Genomic DNA, 18,669 nt, shown 5'->3' with positions numbered 1-18,669 from the left:
GATTCAAAGTAGTGTGTAGAAGAGAAAGAGTTCTTTGATTTTTATTTTTTAATATATCAGGGTTTTTTAATTTCATAAATGAATGTGTCATAGAATTTATAAGCAATAATATATTGATTCTCTAAAGTGAATCTGGGATAAAGTAAGCCACAGACTTGGCCATTGAAATGCTTCCGTCTTTGGTCTGTCTCTCACCTTTGCCCGGGTTTGTTTCTTATGTTGCATAATAATGCTTCAGCCTTGCACTGCGTTCTTTGTCACGTGCATGTGTGCATATACACGTCTTCTCTCTCCTCCCAGATTAGGGACTTCGGCTCATATTAGCTTTCTATTTTCCAACATCTGGCCCTGTGCTTTGGTTGTGGGAGATGACAATAATAGCTTTCATTTATTGAGTGTTGGCCATGTGTCAGGGACTCGGCTAAAGGCTTTAACTTCCATTGTCTTGTCTTCACAACCATCCTGTGAGGCACAGGTACTGTCCTTACCCCCATGTTGGCAGTGAGATGTTAAATATCAAGTAATGGAACCAAATTCTGGATCCAGGCAGCCCAACGTCAGGGCCCGTGCACTTGACTGCATTGCTTTGTTGCTGAGCTACACGTAGGAGACAAAGATGTCTCAGGGTGTTTGCTCTTTGTAAGAATTTGAATAATCTCTGTATTTCATTGCTCGGGTCCAACTCCAAAAGAGTTGGAGCCCTCTCCAGAGTTGTAGGATTTATTTGCACGTCTTCGACATCTTCCCCTCCAGGAGAGCGGCTGGCAGTTGTGGAAGTGCAGTGTGAACGGCTGAGGATGCTCTACCGGGACTGTGCTCGGCCCCCGCCGCCTCCGCTGCAGGCTGACCGGAGACAGGTGAGCCCTCTGCTGTGTCTGCAGCACGCAGCATCAGAGAATTACAGAATTCCAGGCAGCACGTTCATGATTTTAGAAGGGGTGTTTGCAGAGCCATTTGGAGGTATATGACATGCTGTCATCTCTGAATGTCAAAGCACATCAACTTGACATTCCGAACATTGAAAGATTACAGCAGAGGAGCAGAACTTGGCAGTCTGTAAATAATTTCTGCATTATCAATAAAAACAAAAAAAGAAAACTTTTTCAAAATTTTAGATCTGTAGTTCATCTTGTAATAATACTAAAAAGTATACATAGAGTGACTAAAAAGCAAAAGTGGCACAGAGAAAGACATTTAATATGTGATATTACTTATACATGGAATCTAAAAACTACAACAAAGTAGTGAATAAAACAAACGAAAAAGCAGACTCACAGGGAAAAAACAAATTTCACTTGAGGGGCAAAAGCAAAAGAGGCAAAAATGGCCAATATTGGCATATCTGTGAATGTTCTTAGCAGCACTAGTCATAATAGCCAGAAAGTAGAAACAACCTAAATGTCCATCCCCTGATGAATGAATGCATAAAATGGGCATGTTCATACAATGGAGCATTATCAGCCTTAAAAAGTAGTGGAGTGCTAATACATGCTGCAGTATGGACAAAACTGGAATGATGCTAAGTGAAGGAAGCCAGTCACAAGAGACTACATACTGTATGATTCCATTTCTTGTAATGTCCAGAACCTGCAGATTCAGAGAGGCAGAAAGCATAGAGGTGGTTACCAGGGACTGGGAGGAGAGAGGGATGGGAATTAACTTCTAATGGGTACAGTTTCTTTTAAGGAGAACAAAAATGTTCTAACAGTTTGTGGTGATGATTGTAGAATTCTGTGAATATACTAAAATCCATTGAACTATACACTTTAAATGGGAAAGTTACATGTTATGTGAATTGTATCTCAAAAAATTTTATTTATACTAGGTGAGAGTATACAAAAATTGCTGTATTCTTATAATTTTTCTATAGATTTGAAGTCATTTCAAAATAAGACAGTTAAAAATATATGAGAAAAAATGTCACTTGAAATCTCAACATCTCCATTTTGTGTTCACAATGCTATTGAATGAGAGTGTTTTTCCCCAATGCAGCCCAAAGAGATTACGTGGAGCCCCTCACGAGTGTTTCCACCTGTCCGAGCCTGCATGTTCTCCTCGCATCTCACTTCTGTCACCTTCCTAGCAGACCCCAGTGCAGGGGGCGGTCTGCCCAGGGGCACATTTATCTACGCCACCTCACCACTGCCCGTTCAGGTGAGAAATCACAGGACCCTTTGTCTTCTGCCTCTGTCCTTCAAATATGAGAGAAAGAGGAAGTTCAAGGGCCCATGTTGAGCCCTGATTGTCTGCCCACTCCTGGTGTTTCTTCAGGCCCCGTCTTTCTACTGGGAAATTGAAATTGTTTCCTATGGAGATACAGATGATGATACTGGACCAATAGTTTCCTTTGGCTTTGCTACAGAAGCAGAGAAAAGAGATGGGGCATGGACTAATCCAGTGGGCACCTGTCTTTTCCATAAGTAAGTGGCTGCTATCACTGTTACCTGAAAAAAAATAGGGACTTCCCTGGCTATCCAGTGGTTAAGACTCTCTGCTTCCACTGCAGAGGGCATGGATTCAATCCCTGGTCAGGAAACTAAGATGCCACACAGTGTGGCAAAAAAAAAAAAAAAAAAACAACCAACATGGATGTGGGTATTTTAAAACTATAGTAATACAATTATAGTCTTTACCCTAAAAAATGTAGACAATACCAGCTGGAAATACACTCAAGTTCAATGAAAGAGAAGAGCTCTTAGGATTTGTCTTCTGGTTACTCTCCTGCTACTGAAACTCCTCCACCCATTCACTGCTTACCTTCCTCTATGTTGGCCCATTAGCCTTGTCTCTGACTGTTTCTTGTTTTTTTGTTTTTTTTTTCAATAGCAATGGCCGAGCTGTGCATTACAATGGCTCCAGTTTATTACAGTGGAAGAGCGTTCGATTAGACGTAACTCTCTCTCCTGGTGAGCATGGTGGGAGGTGCATTTTTTTTTTGTACCTTGTCTATTTCTGTTGTTCCCAGGTTTGGGCCAGAATAGGTCAAAATTAATGAAACTCAGCAAATGGAAATGGACACTGTCTTCTAGTGAAAATGAAATACTTGTCATTGCTGTCCCCTAGTTTACACTGAACCTTTCATTTTATGAGGCACTGTTGTCATTAAAGCCTCCACTGGTAACTTAGGAGTCACAGTAATTGTCATTCCTCCATCATTAGAAAAATCTGAGATTTTGCTTTTCTTTGAAGTTTGGTCTTTAATTAGCTTTTCATTAATAAACATATAAATAGCTTCAAAAAAAAAAAACAAACCCCACCCCTACCAGTCACCTTGAAGCACTCAAGAAATGCATTATCAGTAGGTAAGACAATGTGCTATAGACTTTGCTCTCAGCAGGCTAAACATCCAGTCCAGCTTCAGCAGATCTTCTGCCCAGGTGTTTTAGTCACATAGTCGGTTCAATAAAGAGAAAATCTTTCCCCTTGTCTTTTTAAGCCTCCATATAATAACTTGATCGGAAATAGTAGAGGAATAGCCCTAACTGCTCCAGAAGTAGCATAATACAAATATTGTCCTCTTGACATTAGAAGCAGCCAAAAGTGTTGGTGACTTATTTTCAGACAATACATCTTAGCATCATCTCTGATGAAACTTGAAATTATTAAATGTGATAGATGATCTGAGATGCTTAGGTAGGGATTCCTGAGTCACTGAACCCGACAGATAACTTCTTGTAGCTGTCTGAGGGGGTAATTTGGTCATCACTTTTCCTTGAGGGAGCTGCTTATTAAATTGTACTTTACCAGTGAGCATGGTATTTTCAGTTATGGTCAAGTTATGCCTTAGAAAGTTACTTCCTGGCAGGTTGTTTCTCTCTCTATGGATCAGAACTCTGTAACCTGCTGAGTACTTAAGTGCTTTAAGCACAAAGGGAGGGGGAGTAGAGAGAGCAGGGGACCCGTAATTAGGTGGTTTATTTGTTTGTTATAGTTGATTGTTTTGTTTGATCATATTTTAGTTGTTGAGAAAATTTTGGATCAGACCTCAAGCAAGCCTGCTACCTACTCTTTTCTTAGAGAAATGTGTCTGTGTGGTATTAGGAGTTAAGAACCTACTTTTAACAACAGGATCCCAACCTCAGTACCAACACCTTCAGTGTCTGTTCATTAACAGTTACTCTTTGAGCATCTCCTATGTGCTGGGCCCTCTTCTAGCCCTGCAGATGCCGTGGTGAACAATGACAAGTCCCCAGCCATTGGGAAACCCAGCCTAGTGGTATCAAAAGCATATGAGACTGGAAATTCCCTGGAAGTCCAGTGGTTAAGACTCCACACTTTGATTTCTGAGGGCACTGGTTCGATCCCTGGTTGGAGAACTAAGATCCTGAAAGCCATGCAGTGCAGCCAAAAAAAAAAAAAGAAAGCATGTGAGACTGATCAAAAGCAGAATCACAGAACTTCATGCACTGACTGGAGAGTTTACAGTGGGTTAATTGTAAAGCTATGTGCACTAGCAGCTTGCCTGAGGCAGCCTATAGTGCTGATGTGGTGGACATGGTCCCCTTGGTTCTCTAAGTTCATCCCAGGATCTAGTCATCTCATCAGAAAGCAGCTTAGCTTGTATTATCTTCACTTCCTGAAAAATGCCTTAAATAAATATAACTAAGGAGTCATAATATGAGTTAATGATGTATGTTTAGTTTACACTGTAGGTGGAGTTTTAAATTACATTTTTTAGACCCTTTCTAAGTCATCTGCAAACTTGCTGGGAAAACACTACTTTTCTTATCTTTATTCATAAGCAATCTTGTACATGTCAAAAGAGAAAAACTTGTATTCCTCTATTAAAAAATCATATCCAATGTTTTTCATTTTTGTTTTAGCTGCCTGGAAAATAAAGGTTAAATTTCATGTGTAATTATGTAACTATGTAGACACTACTATTTTTGTTCTTCTGAACAGTTTCTGACTTCTCTTTTTAAAATTGTTTATTTCCGTTGTGTTCCTTTGAGTGAGTGAGTGTTAGTGGCTCAGTCTTCTGACTCTTTGTGGACCCATGGACTGCAGCCTGCCAGGCTTCTCTGTCCATGGAATCCTCCAGGCCAGAATACTGGCATGGATAGCCATTCCCTTCTCGAGGGGATCTTCCTGACCCAGGAATCAAACCCGGGTCTCCTTCATTGCAGGTGAATTCTTTACCGTCTGAACCACCAGGGAAACTATGTTACTTTATATATATCTAAATATTGGGTTGGCCAAAATTTCCTTTGTGTTTTTCCATAAGATGTTATGGAAAAACCCAAATGAATGTTTTGGCCAACCCAATACAAGGTATTCCATGTCTTTTTCAACTGTAACTGATGGCATGAATAAATAAAAACTATGACAGTCAATGGTACGTGACCGCATGCCAGTTACATATTGGAATTTTAATAGTCAATAAAAAGGAAAAAAAAAGTGTTGTCTCCTTCTGCCCTAGGTGACGTGGCAGGGATTGGCTGGGAGAGAACCGAGGGGACGCCTCCTCCACCCGGGCAGCCTGCCAAGGGCCGTGTGTACTTCACATACTGTGGGCAGCGCCTCTCACCGTATCTCGAAGATGTCTCGGGTGGGATGTGGCCGGTGGTTCATATTCAGAAAAAGGCAGGTTGTCTTGTTGGGAATGAAAACCAAATTCTCCTCAGCAATTTGTTCCATCGGGAATGGAAAAATTAGACTCTAGACGTGGCGTGGTTGACATAGTATGTGGTACCTGATGACAGAACCTCAAAAAACCTGAAGAAGTGGGTCCTTCCTTTGCATTGAATCTGAGTGCTTAAATGCTTTGATCTCCTTTTGGCCATCTTTCCTAAACAACAAGGCAAGGGACGCTGGTGTTCTTCCAACGCCAGTAGAAAAAGCCTGTGGTTAAATAAGTTTGGAACATGGCCCTCTTGGGTTGCTTTTAGTATAGCAAAAGCTCAGAGGTATCCTTCAGTAAAGATTTAAAAATTAAACTTTATTTAACCTAGCATCCCTACACTTATACTTAATTATGGAACTCTTGTTTTTAAGGAGCACCTATAAACAACTAATGTTCTATGGGACATTACTATTTACTACATGCTGGTAGCTCCCACATCCTTATATCCAGTCCAGATCTCACCGTAAATTCTAGACACAAATATTCAGCAGCCTAGACAACATTTAGAAATAGATATTCCAGTTAACATGTCTGAAACTGAGCCTAACTCTTCCCCACCCCCAGCCTGCTTCTTCCCTAGCCTGCCTTGTCTCAGGAAATGGCAGCTCCATTCCTTCAGTCACTAAGGCCAAAAACCTTTGCCTCTTTCTTGACTCCTCTTCTTCCTCCCATTCTACAGCCAGTCTGTCAGCAAACCTTGTTGACTTACCTTCAAAATGTATCCAGAATCTGACCACTTAGCTGATGGCCCAGCCACCCTCACCTTCTGGGTAGCATGTTACAGTATTCCTATGTTTCCCTCTTCTCCCATCCCCTGAGTTCCTGCCCTTTTACATGTCTTTTCAACACAGCAGCTACAGTGATCCCTTAAAAATGTTGGTTAGGTCATGTTACTCTTCTGCTTTCAACAGGTCAGTGGCATCCTGTGTCACATATTGTGAAAGCCCAAATCTTAGAATGACTTAGAAGATCTTGTAGGATGTGCCCCTGTACCACGTCTCTGATAGCATCTTTGCTCTTTCTTCAGTGAATTGATTAAAGATGTCAATAATTTAGTCAGCCTGTTCTATTCATTCAATAAATATTTATTTATTGAGCACCTATGTTGAATGCTATATCTCAAGTACTATGCTAAGCTCTGGACATACAATGAGCAAAAAAGATACGGTCTTTGTGCAATTAAATCCAGTTGGAGGAGTCAGGTACTAGTCAAACATTCACATAAATGTGTGTGTGTGTGTGTGTGTACATATATATATGAGAGAGAAAGAATGTGTGTGTGTGTATGTAGACAGAGGTGGGAGAGATTTCTTTTGAGGAATTGGCTCATGTTACTTTGGAGACTGACAAGTCTCATGAACTGCCATCTGCATGCCAGAGACCCAGGAGAGGCATGGCTTGATTCAATCTCAGTCCAATAGCAAGAGAAAAGAGAAGATGGAGTGAGATATCCTTTAACTCAAGCAGGGGTAAAGGGAAAAGGGTTGAATTCCTCCTCCCTCCACCTCTTGTTTTATTCAGACCCTCAATGGATTGGATAGTGCCCACTCACATTAGGGACCTACTGTGTCCACCGATTCAAATGTTAATCTCACAGACACACCAGCAATAACAATGTTTAATCTGGCACCCTGTGGCCGGTCAAATCAGCATATAAAATTAATCATCACAGTATGATTGAATCATAGACTTGAAGGAAGCAAGTACGAAGCCAATCTGGTCACATCCGTATTACCCTGAAGAAGTGATGTTTGAGCCAGATCTGGAATTTTAACTGGTTTAAATGGACAAAATTGGAGGAAAGAATGTTGCAGGTGAAGGCAGTGGCATGTGCAGTGGCGTCAGGTAGAAAGGAACAGTGTTGGAAACAAGAAAGGTCACTGAGCTTGAATAGCAAAGAGCATGAGTGTGAGGTGAGGGGCAGGGCAGCCTTGCCAAGCTTGAAGCACCAGGGTCTGTAGTTGCACCAGCCCCTCTCCCAGGGTCACAGACTCTCCATAGCTGGGGACAGTGAATGAAGTCCACTTGGAGGTGTTCAAAGTGAGCACGTAAGTAACCTAACTCCTTTCAAGTCCTTTCTTTGGTTTCCTTTCCAGAACACCAAGACTCGCGCTAATTTTGGCTCCCGCCCATTTGCCTACGCTGAAGGGCAAGCCCACCGCAATGCTGCCGACCTGTGCACTGACCTGGCCGAGGAAATTAGCGCTAACTTCGAGGCCCTGCCCTTTGCCATGGCCTCTGACAGTGATAACGATGCTGGCACCAGTATTGCGTCAGACCCGGGCACTCATGGGCCACCATGCCGAATTGCTGCCGTAGCCACTGCTCAGCAACGTAAGCTCCCTCCCCTCAGGGTCCACCTGCTTCTTGGAAATGGGAATGCTGTTAATTCCATAAACCCATTTAGCTTGGACATACTCCAGTGCCCACTGATAATGGGGTAATAGGCCCAGATAAAATAGGGAGCCAGGATGAAGCCTGGTGATCTGGAGAGTCCATCCCCCACATAGAAAAAGTCTGCCACTACTCAGAACCAACAGAATATTGCCACATGGAAATGCAGGCCTGAAAGATTGTCCACTTTTTATGAGACAGCTAAGAACCACAGAATTTTATATAAAATCTCCTAATTTTAAATGTTAATCATTTTTAAACTGATTTAAAATGGAACCCATCAAAGAATAATAAAATGTTAATTGTGGAATCTAAATGGTAGATGTGTAGGTATGCACTAAAAACATTCCTGATTATTTGAAAAATCTCATAATAAGATTGAATAAAAATGAGCTTCAAGAAATGAGATGTCTGCAGCCATATTTGGCCCTTGGGATACTGGTTTGAAAATTGTTTTAAGAGTCTGTTTAATTCTGTATCTTATTGAAGAACCATCTAAAGTCTTCTTTGAGTTAAATGAATTATATCCATATAAACTATTTTAGGATTCAAGGAAATTGTAGACGATTAGTTATTCCTTGACTCTGTGGTTTAAAATTCCTCTAAGAACTAAGAGTCTTTATATCTCACAAATTAAGAGAATCTGATCTGTCCATGTATGAGTTCATATGCCCTTGCCTAGAATTCACTGTCACTGTGCTTTGTTACAGAATATGATAGTGATACTTCCTGTCATTATAAAGTGGAGCTCAGCTATGAGAATTTCATCACCTCTGGGCCAGACCCCCACCCACCCCCCATTGCAGATGACGAAAGTGATGATGATGACGACGATGACATCCCACAGGTAAGAGCCCCACAGCGATCGTTTAGCTCCCTGGTGATGAAGACAAGCCACGAGGAATATTTTGATCTGAGCATGCAAAACTTAAGTCTTTATGCTTTCAGTTATATATCATTGTGTTTGGACAGTAATTGGGGTATTCATTTTTCTAAACCACATATCAGTAGCTGTATCTGTTTGGCTCCATGGCCCAGCAGCAATCTGGATGTTGGAGAAAGAAGTACTTTGATGGTAATTCAGCAGTGAAGTTTGGAATCATGTGAAGTGTTTATATGGCTTTAGAGGGAAAGGAAGAGCTCACTCCAAGCCAGCTGTTGCCTCCCCTGGCCTCTGAGGGTGTAGTTAGTTTGACGGTCTGCACGGTGTGTTTCTGCCACTAGCATCTGAGCGGGGTGAAGACCTCAGGGGTGAAAGCCGTAGTAAGTCAGGAAAGGACACAAGGTGTTCCTTCTCCATTCACGTTTGCCTTCTCCTTCCAGGAGGATCACTATGCCCTGCTGGTGAAAGCCTGGGAGACCAAGGTTTTTCCTACCATCCGAAGACGGTTCCGCAACGAAGCAGAGAGGAAATCAGGACTGGACCAGATAAAGGGTGCTTTACAACTAGGTCTGGTGCTTTATGTTTTCCTATGGAACCCACTTCATGGCTTGAAGAGATGTGTTTACATGAAACTCAGGGAATAAATCAGAAAAGAGGGGCTCATCTAAAGTTGGGCCAGACTTAACAGTGTCCTCTTCTTGGGCCTTTATTGAACTTTGTGGTCTTTTGCTTTCTTCGCCAGGCTTTTCTTTGCTTGTCAGTTCTGCTCAGTATTTTAAGTTGATGGACTGTTAGAATGAAGCTGGCCTTGTTATACCAGGAAGCTGGATGGCCTGGTGGTTAATAGCTTGGGCTCTGACATCATGCCTGTGCTATTACCAGCTCTATGGCCTGGGGAGAGTTACTTAACCTTTCTCAACTTCCCTCACCTTTCAAATGGAACCAATAACGGTATGAAAAATTAAAGAGCTGACACAGATAAAGCTCCTAAGAACAGTTTCTGGCACGTAGTAAGCATCCATGGAACTTCCCTGGAAGCCTAGTGGTTAGGACTCTGAGCTTCCACTGCAGGGGGCACGGGTTCGATCCCTGGTTGGAGATCCTGCAGGCTTTGTAGTCTGACCAAAATTAAATGTCACAGTAATGATGATGGTGAGATTTTTTTTTGTCCACTGGGCACATAGAATACAACGGAGTTTGACTGCAGACAGTGAATTATTAGTTAGTCTTAAATGCAGATAGCTGATTTCTGTTTTAAGGCTTTTTCTAATCTGTGAAAACCTGCTTTGTGAGATGCAGAAATGCCTTTTTCTAAGCGGCACAGCTCCCTTCCCTCGGACCATCAGATCAGGTTTTCTGTCATCATCATGGCAGTCAGAGAAGGTGTAAGGAGACAGTACTTGCTCTCTTTTAACTTTTGTCCTAACTGAGACTAGGAACAAATAAGGAGAAAAACCACCAAAAGACCTTTATTTCTTGACCAACTAATACACTGAATCCCTGATTTCCAGTGATAGCTAAGTAATTCCTTTTTCTCAGATTGGTGCCAGGACTAATCAGTATATGCATGTGTGTGTGTGTGTGTGTTTTTGGGGGGGTTGATTATTGTTTTTTATCCCACTGAGAAAGAGGAACAGAGCAAATTTCAGTACTGGATAGAAGAAGTTGATGGAGTTGCCCTTCGCTCTTAAATAAGCAACCTGTGTCAGTTGTAGCAATAATCAAACACAGTACAAGAATGTATAAAGAAAAAAGTGCAGCACTACCCTCACTTTCTTCTTCCTCTCCATTTGTCCCGTAGTTTGTTCTCTTGAGTTAACGAAATTAGTTAATGAAATTAATTAATTTTATTAATTAGTCATTAATGAAATGACTGCATAATAATGTACAATCATTTTTAAGATGAATATGTTCTTTCTTTCCATTTTTTTTTCCTGGGTTATACTTCCCAGCAGTGCTACAGGGAGTGTTCCCTGTACCTTTACACACTTGAGCTTGTGTTTCTGTGGGAGAGATTTGAGAGTTTCTTAGAAGTAGGGCATTGAGTATTTTAAACTTGATAGACACTGTACAATTACCATTCCCAAAAGCCTGCCTACTCCCATGAATTCCCCTTCTGTCCTCATGCTAGGTACAAGTCAGTGTCATGATTGGACTGAAGATCGTGTGCTCTCTGGAGGGTTACCAGTTCTGTTCTGTCTTTCAGGCATGGTGGATATTGCCCGGCAGACAGTTGAATTCCTCTACGAGGAGAATGGTGGCATCCCAAGAGACCTTTATCTTCCCACCATTGAAGACATTAAAGATGAAGCGAACAAGTTCACGATTGATAAAGTTCGAAAAGGTTTTGCTTCCCCCCTTTCCTTCCTCTTTGAAACTTACCCTGAAAAAAAAAAAAAGAAACTTACCCTGAAATGAGAAGTTGAGTTTTCCCACACATGAGTTTGAGTAGGCAGCTGCTGGTTCTCCTAGGGTGACTCTCTTCACTCTGAGTGATTTGAGCTCTCCTGAGCTCTCCCTCGTGAGGCCCTTGGCTCCCTGGTGGGGAAACTGGATGCTTATCTGGCCTCTAGGGGCCTCTTGCACTTTCCCAGAACCTGTTGCATGAGCAGGATGAGACAGAACACTTGAAGACAGAGAAGTGGGGCGTGGCTGGAAGATTGCAGGTAGGCCTCTCAGGCTTAATCCTGGCTGCCCAGCTAATGAACCATGAATATGTAGTTGTACTATGCTTTTTAGAATTTTATAGAAGGTATATATTCATTTGATTTAAAATCTGTTGCAGATTTTGAGGAAACAAAAATACAGAAAAGCGCAAAAAAGAATCTAAACCCACTCATTATTAGACTTTCACAAAAATATCAGAACCTCATGGGCAGGGGCAGGCATATGTATTTACTTTTCTGTTTTGATTCCTCTTTGAGAGAAGAACTTCACAGACCATAAAACCCACCCTTTTAAAGTATACCTTTCAGTGGTTTTAGTATATTCACAAAGTTGTGCAGCCTCCAAACCATTGCCTCTGATTCCAGAACATTTTCATCCCCTGAAATGAATCCTGTACTCTCACCACTGCCATTCCTCCTTCCTTCTAGCCCCTGGCAACCAGTGATGTACTTTGTACCTCCTCATCTCTATAGATTTGTCTAGTCTGGACATTTCATAAAAAAATGTGTGGTCTTTTGTGTCTGGCCTCTTTCACATGGAATTCTTTTTCAAAATTCATCCTTGTTGTAACTCATGTTGGTACTTCCTTTTTATGGCAAAGTAATATTCCACTGTATGGATAATACCCTGTTTTGTTTGTCCAGTCATCAATTGGTGGGCACTTGGGTGATTTCTACCTTTTGGCCATCATGGATAATGCTGCTGTGAATATTTGTGTACATGTTTTTGTGTGGGCGTGTCTTCATTCCTCTTGGGTATATATGGAATATATGGACCCAGTGGAATTGCTGGCTCATATGGTAATTTTATGTTTAACCTTTTGAGGAACTGCCATATGGTTTTCCAAAGTGATTACACCATTTTACATTCCCATCAGCACGTATGAGGATTCCAATTTCTCTACATCCTGGCCAGCACTTACTATTGTCTGTCTTTTGATGATAGCCATCTTAATGGATGTGAAGGATGGTATCTCACTGTAGCTTTGGCTTGCATTTCTCTAAAAACTAATGATGTTGAACATGTTTTCATGCATATCTTTTCTCTTTGGAAAAATGGTTATTCAGATTTTCTGCCTGTTTTTTAATTGGCTTGTCTTTTTATTGTTGAATTGCCACAGTTCTCACAGCACTTTGTTTTATTATCTTCCAGACTAAGCTGTGTTCCTTTGGGGCTATAACTACATTGAGGGTATTGGTAAATGCTGGAGAGTTATTTGTATCCTAAAATATATAGGGTCCCAACATGTTAATGCTACTTGCTCCTGAAAAATCTTCTCCCCTTTACCTTCCTCAGGTCTCACGGTAGTAACACGCTCTCCAGACAGCAATAACGTAGCCAGCAGCACTGTTGGAACTGCCCTGCCAAAATTTGCTATCCGAGGGATGCTGAAAACCTTTGGGCTTCATGGAGTTGTCTTAGATGTTGATTCAGTGAGTGAACAGCCTTTTATATACAGTACAGACTTTCATGCCCAGGCCTCCAAGTACCTTAAAAGTGATTATACAGATAGATTACTCTTCAGAGTCAGGATAAAGAAACCAGATTGAGTGCTGTCATGCCAGATGACTTGCCTGAGATTTTCTCAGGGGCCCAGATCAGAGTTGATGGTAGAGTGTAAGCTATTAACTTTCAGTGTTGTCTGTAACTTTAGACCATACTGCCACTGCAGGGTTTTTTGGGGACTTTTTCCATCAGCCATGTTCAGTCTGCCCCTGCTTTATATCTACCAAGTTCCAAGGGAGAATTCTCCTGTTGGCCTTGTTGAATGAACGATCTGTCATTGTCACAATTGTTATGCAGATTCAAAGGAATGGTTTTGTTGATCACATCATGTTACTGGTTCTCTCCAGCCTTGATTTCCCCATCTATAAAATGTGTGTATTAAACTAGATCAGTTGTTTTCTTCTCGGCTTTGCAGAACCCTCTCAAGAGGTTGGAGGTGGCAGGGGAGAAGGAATAGAAGAAAGTAAGGGCCGTACCAAAGCTTTCTTTTGAAAACAGAGTCCTGTTTGAAGGCTGTGATCCTTAGGTTACATATATGTGCTTGCATTTATGCTTCCCATGCAGGAAAAAGGGAAGAAATAATACACAGATCAAGCCTAGAAGTCAGATAAAGACGTAGCTATCACCACATAGATAAGCTTTGTTATCTGTCTGTCTACAGATACAGATAATGTTAGTTATCACTGATGCTTTGAAATGAAAGGTTTTACATCTTTAACTGACTCCATTTTACCAGACCATAATTTAAATCATGACATTTTAAAGAGAAGCTATTGACTGGTGGTTTACTAAGGTGAACTTCCAAGTAGAAAATTCCATCAGTAATATCTCCCACTCCCTTCTGATACAAACTTCTGACTCTAGTTATTAGAAAGTATGTAACTGACAATATATTTCAGCAAGGGAAATGTGTGCCAGGAAAATTACAAAAATAGAAATTTGTTAAAGTAGTAATTCTGGTATTTCTTAAGTAGTCTGATTCCCTTTTTTTAATAGTAACCCCTAAATAAAGATTAAAACAAAGGGAATCAGACTACTTAAGAGATACCAGAATTATTATTTGAAAAAGTAATAGTATTGTTTGTTATTACTTTAAATATAATAATAATAATCCCTAAATAAAGATTGGGCTTCCCTGATGGCTCAGATGGTAAAGAATCTGTCTGAAATGTGAGAGACCAGGTTCGATCCCTGGGTCGGGAAGATCCCGTGAAGAAGGGAATGGCTGTCCACTCCAGTTTTCTTGCCTGGAGAATCCCGTGGACAAAGGAGCCTGGCAGGCAACAGTCCTTGAGGTCACAAAGAGTCAGACACGACTGAATGATTAACACACACAAAGAAAGATTACGTTGCTATTGGAGTCCAGAATGCACATGCATGAGCTTACCTTTTTTAAATTACTAGCAATAAAATAAAGCTATAAGACTAATCTCTGCTTTTATAAAATTAACATAAAACCAATGAATATAAATTTTACCTGGCAACAATGTATGTTGAACTGTTACAGAAATATAGCACTATTTTCTTTAAATTTCTGACTCATGGTTACATTAAAGTTCCTTAATTTATTGTACCAATTAAAATTCTCAAGCAGCTATACTCCAATAACAATTTTTAAAAATTTGCCAACTGGTATGAAGAAACTAAACACACTATCCAGATGTCTTTGGACTTTTAGACTCAATAAATGACATGAAACTAGCATTTTAGACTCAATAAATTACATGATACTAGCATTTACTTCTATAAAAGTTTGGTACCTATACACATACATACATAAGTATTTTAAAAATTGGGAAGCAAACCAGTGCTCAAAAAACAAATAGACATTTCTCTTTTCTGTTGTAGGTTAATGAACTAGTTCAGGTAGAAACGTACCTCCGAAGTGAAGGTGTGCTGGTCCGATACTGGTACCCTATTGATATGTTGGAAAGGCCCCCCGCAGGCTACAGAAGGACTGCCACCAATGGGCTCGTCACACTGGACAATACCAACCTTCAAATTCACAGGTAAGGGAATTCCCTGGTTGCCCAGTGGTTAGGACTCAGCACTTTCACTGCCAAGGCCCCAGGATCAGTCCCTGGTCAGGGAACTAAAATTCCACAAGCCATGTGGTGTGGCCAAAAAATTTTTTTTTAAAAAGCATAGGTAAAGTTGAGCCCTTCTTTCTAAGCAAGTCACAGAAATCCACTTACTGTGTTTTGTCACATGTGCTATATTCATCATTGACAATACTTTTCTTTCAAAGTTGAGCAAGTCAGAGGCAGCTAGTAAAGATAATAGTGAGATAGCAGGTTAGGAAGAGAGGTGCAGGATCCAGTGTCCCTGGCCTGAGCCATGGGTGCTTGGCTATCACTGGATGATGGAAGCGCGTCTGGAGATTTGAAGAGTGTGGACAAAGTCTGAAGACTAAAGCGAGTCAAGAAGAGACACCTAGGAACTTCCCAGATGGCCCAGTGGTTAAGACTCTTCAGGGCAAGGTGCATGGGTTCGATCGTAGGGGAGCTAAGATCCCTCATAGTACATGGCCAAGAAAAAAGAGAGACAGCTGAGAGGAGTCCGGGCACCAGGTGAGCAGCCAGCTTGTTTTCGTTAATCTGACAATGAAATCCTGAACCCTGCTTTGTGCCCAGCACCCTATGGGGGTCTCTAAGAGGAGAGTGTCTGCCCTCCGTGGGTTAACACCTAAAAACCTGGCAGAATTCCCTCACAAACACCTGTGAATTCCTTCTTTCAGTTATAAAAATTCTCACAACAGTTCAGAAGAGAATATAATGGAGCTATCTGATAAAAGTTTCCATAAGCTGTTTTCATACCATTCATCCATTAACATTATAACTTCTGGTTTTATTGTCAGTTTTGAAGCAGCGTGAGTCTATCTCCAGCATAGACCTCTCCTTGGAACACCAGATACACATGTTCAGCTGCCTCCTTGCCATCTCCACTCAGATATGTCATCACCCCATGTGGGTGGTCTGAAGTTTCAACTGGACAGTCAAATTCACGAGACCCAGATAGGCTGTACTTGGCACTAGCTTCACCTAGGTCCAGGATGGGCCACACAGCATGCCACAGGGCAGTGTCGTGCACGTGTGTCAGCAGGAGTCAGAGTCACCCACACACAAGTTCAAGGGCTCTTCTCTCACCCGGTGACAGCCCAGGTGTGAGGAATACACGTCACATGGCCATGTTCACGTGGTGACTAAACAGCCCCACGCCCCAAATAGAACCCAGCATCTTTTGTAACAACTCTACAAGCATAGCTTCCAGGGATTTTAGCAAGAGGCATGCCCCATAGGTAAGAGTCACCGTTTTCTGGAAAGCCCCGAAACCATCACCTCCTACCAAGAAGCTCTTCTTCCAGTCCTCCCAGTGCAGCTTGCCAGTAGGGGCTTGTTGTGACCATAAACAGGGTGCCTGGTAATACTGCTGATATTCAGGAGTTCCCTGGCAGTCCAGTGGTTAGGACTCAGTGCTTTTGCTGCTGGAGCCCAGGTTCAGTCCCTGGTCAGGGAACTAAGATCCCACATGCAGTGAGGTATGACCAAAAAAAAAAAAAGCAATTAAATGTGGCTTTTTGTTTTGTTTAAAACACAAGTATCTAACTTGGAGCACAGAACATGAGGCCAGAGAAGCCTGAGATGTGGCCCTTTCTCTTCAGGAGCCCACGGCCCACCCGATATGGTGGCCAGAGTGTCAGAGCTCAGCGCCTCCCCTGCCCTTCCCTTGCAGGGAGCTGCTGCGCTGCGAGGCCGCGCTGGCCAGGCTGTACTGCCGCATGGCCCTGCTCAACATCTTCGCCCCCAAGCTGCCTCACCTGTTTACCCGCCTCTTCCACATCCCCGCCATCCGGGACATTACCCTGGAGCACCTGCAGCTGCTGTCCAATCAGCTCCTCGCTCCTCCCCTCCCAGGTAAACCTTGGCTTTGCCGCTGTCACCACAGACACCAGACCCAGGACAGACTAGCCGTAAGGGTGAGCCAGGCGCTGAGCAGGAGGTGTGTGTGGTGTCCTCCTTCTCCACGTGAGGAGTCCCATCACAGGACCTTTAGACTTAATGTACATAAACAGCATGAAAAGATTGCTAACCTGTTAAGCATTCATTGAGCTTCCCAAACTAATCATGGATCAAGGAAAATAATATATTTATGAAATCTAGTCACTGTAGTGTTGTCACATTCTGTTTGGCGTGTAAAGAAAAGAAAATGCCCCTGCCATCAAATGCCACCCAGGAGACCTAACTGATTCATCGTAACCTCAACCAGAGCTGTTTTCGTGGGCCACCCTGTGTGCATCGGCTCAACTTGGGGCCCTTGTGGTGTGGTGCTCCCTGGTGAACGCTGACGACTCTGCTCTCAGCCCGGTTGAAGACCAGAGGGACCCTCCCTATCTTCTGGCATGTTGGCCTCCAGCCTGTTTCCCTTGACCTCTTAGCAACTGCAATGGGAGCAGGAGTGACAGGGCAGATGGCATTCTAAGCCTAGAGGACATCTCACAGCCCTGGGGTCCCAGCTGGTGCCCTTGTGAACGACATCTCCACAGGCCGACTTTAGCATGTGGGGTCCACTGGCCCACCCCCAAGAACTTAGAGGCTCCAAAACAGACCTGAAAAACTTCCAAGTACTGTGGAAGAAGCTTTATCACAATGACTAACTTGGGTTATAAAATCCACTCTCAACTACCCTGGTGGTTCCTAAGGGTGAACCCAGGCAGCCAGTAGGTCAGGCTGTGGGAACCCCTGAATCCTCTTTTACATGCTTGATAGACCTGGGCCTCCACTCAAATTTTTATTTTAGGAAACAGTTTTGTACCTTAAGAAAGCAAACATTTAAAGACCACTGAATTCCTGAATCCCACCCTGGAGGATCTGATTGGTAACATCTATTATCCAAGACCTAAGGCCAAGCTTGGAGAAGGCAATGGCACCCCACTGCAGTACTCTTGCCTGGAAAATCCCATGGATGGAGGAGCCTGATGGGCTGCAGTCCATGGGGTCACTAAGAGTTGGACACAACTGAGCAACTTCACTTTCACTTTTCACTTACATGCATTGGAGAAGGAAATGGCAACCCACTCCAGTGTTCTTGCCTGGAGAATCCCAGGGACAGGGGAGCCTGGTGGGCTGCCGTCTCTGGGGTCGCACAGAGTCAGACACGACTGAAGCGACTTAGCAGCAGCTGCAGCAGCAAAGCCAAGCTAACTCATCCCAGTTTTCCAGATGGGTCGCGCCTCGTTGCTACTTAGGATCTCACAGCCCTGGGCTGCTGTGATCTTCATCACCTGTGTTTCCTTTCCCGTCCCCAGATGGCACCATCAGCTCCAGCTCCATCCTCCTGGCGCAGTCCCTGCAGCACTGTGTCCATTCCCAGAACTGTTCGGCCACAGACCTCTTCTACCAGGGCAGCTCCCAGACGGTGCGAGAGTGGCTCAACGTGGCCATCACGCGGACCCTGCACCAGGGCGAGGAAAGCCTTCTGGAGCTGACCAAACAGATCTGCTCTTTCCTGCAGGTGAAAGTCCAAAGCTCTGACATCCCTGAACTGGGATTACAGGTTCTAATTGGAAATCTTACTGGCTGGCTAAAAATGACACTTT

The 18,669-nt window shown here is 42.8% G+C and overlaps 1 protein-coding gene across 6 annotated transcripts in view; it reads left to right on the top strand.

Moving 5' to 3' along the window:
* The window catches only part of HECTD4 (HECT domain E3 ubiquitin protein ligase 4), a 170,675-nt gene that overhangs the window by 128,464 nt on the left and 23,542 nt on the right, over positions 1–18,669 (top strand). For all 6 annotated transcript variants that reach the window (XM_027566620.1, XM_027566619.1, XM_027566623.1 and 3 more), the window contains exons 45-57: positions 754–857; positions 1,993–2,154; positions 2,272–2,420; positions 2,827–2,906; positions 5,420–5,583; positions 7,720–7,957; positions 8,728–8,864; positions 9,341–9,467; positions 11,107–11,244; positions 12,864–13,000; positions 14,922–15,082; positions 16,806–16,987; positions 18,379–18,584. In XM_027566620.1, coding sequence (XP_027422421.1) covers positions 754–857; positions 1,993–2,154; positions 2,272–2,420; positions 2,827–2,906; positions 5,420–5,583; positions 7,720–7,957; positions 8,728–8,864; positions 9,341–9,467; positions 11,107–11,244; positions 12,864–13,000; positions 14,922–15,082; positions 16,806–16,987; positions 18,379–18,584 — 1,985 coding nt within the window. The remainder of the gene's footprint in view (positions 1–753; positions 858–1,992; positions 2,155–2,271; positions 2,421–2,826; positions 2,907–5,419; positions 5,584–7,719; positions 7,958–8,727; positions 8,865–9,340; positions 9,468–11,106; positions 11,245–12,863; positions 13,001–14,921; positions 15,083–16,805; positions 16,988–18,378; positions 18,585–18,669) is intronic.

Source organism: Bos indicus x Bos taurus, chromosome 17, assembly GCF_003369695.1.
Source record: "Bos indicus x Bos taurus breed Angus x Brahman F1 hybrid chromosome 17, Bos_hybrid_MaternalHap_v2.0, whole genome shotgun sequence".
Taxonomy (NCBI): domain Eukaryota; kingdom Metazoa; phylum Chordata; class Mammalia; order Artiodactyla; family Bovidae; genus Bos; species Bos indicus x Bos taurus.
This window is presented reverse-complemented; position numbering and strand designations above follow the sequence as displayed.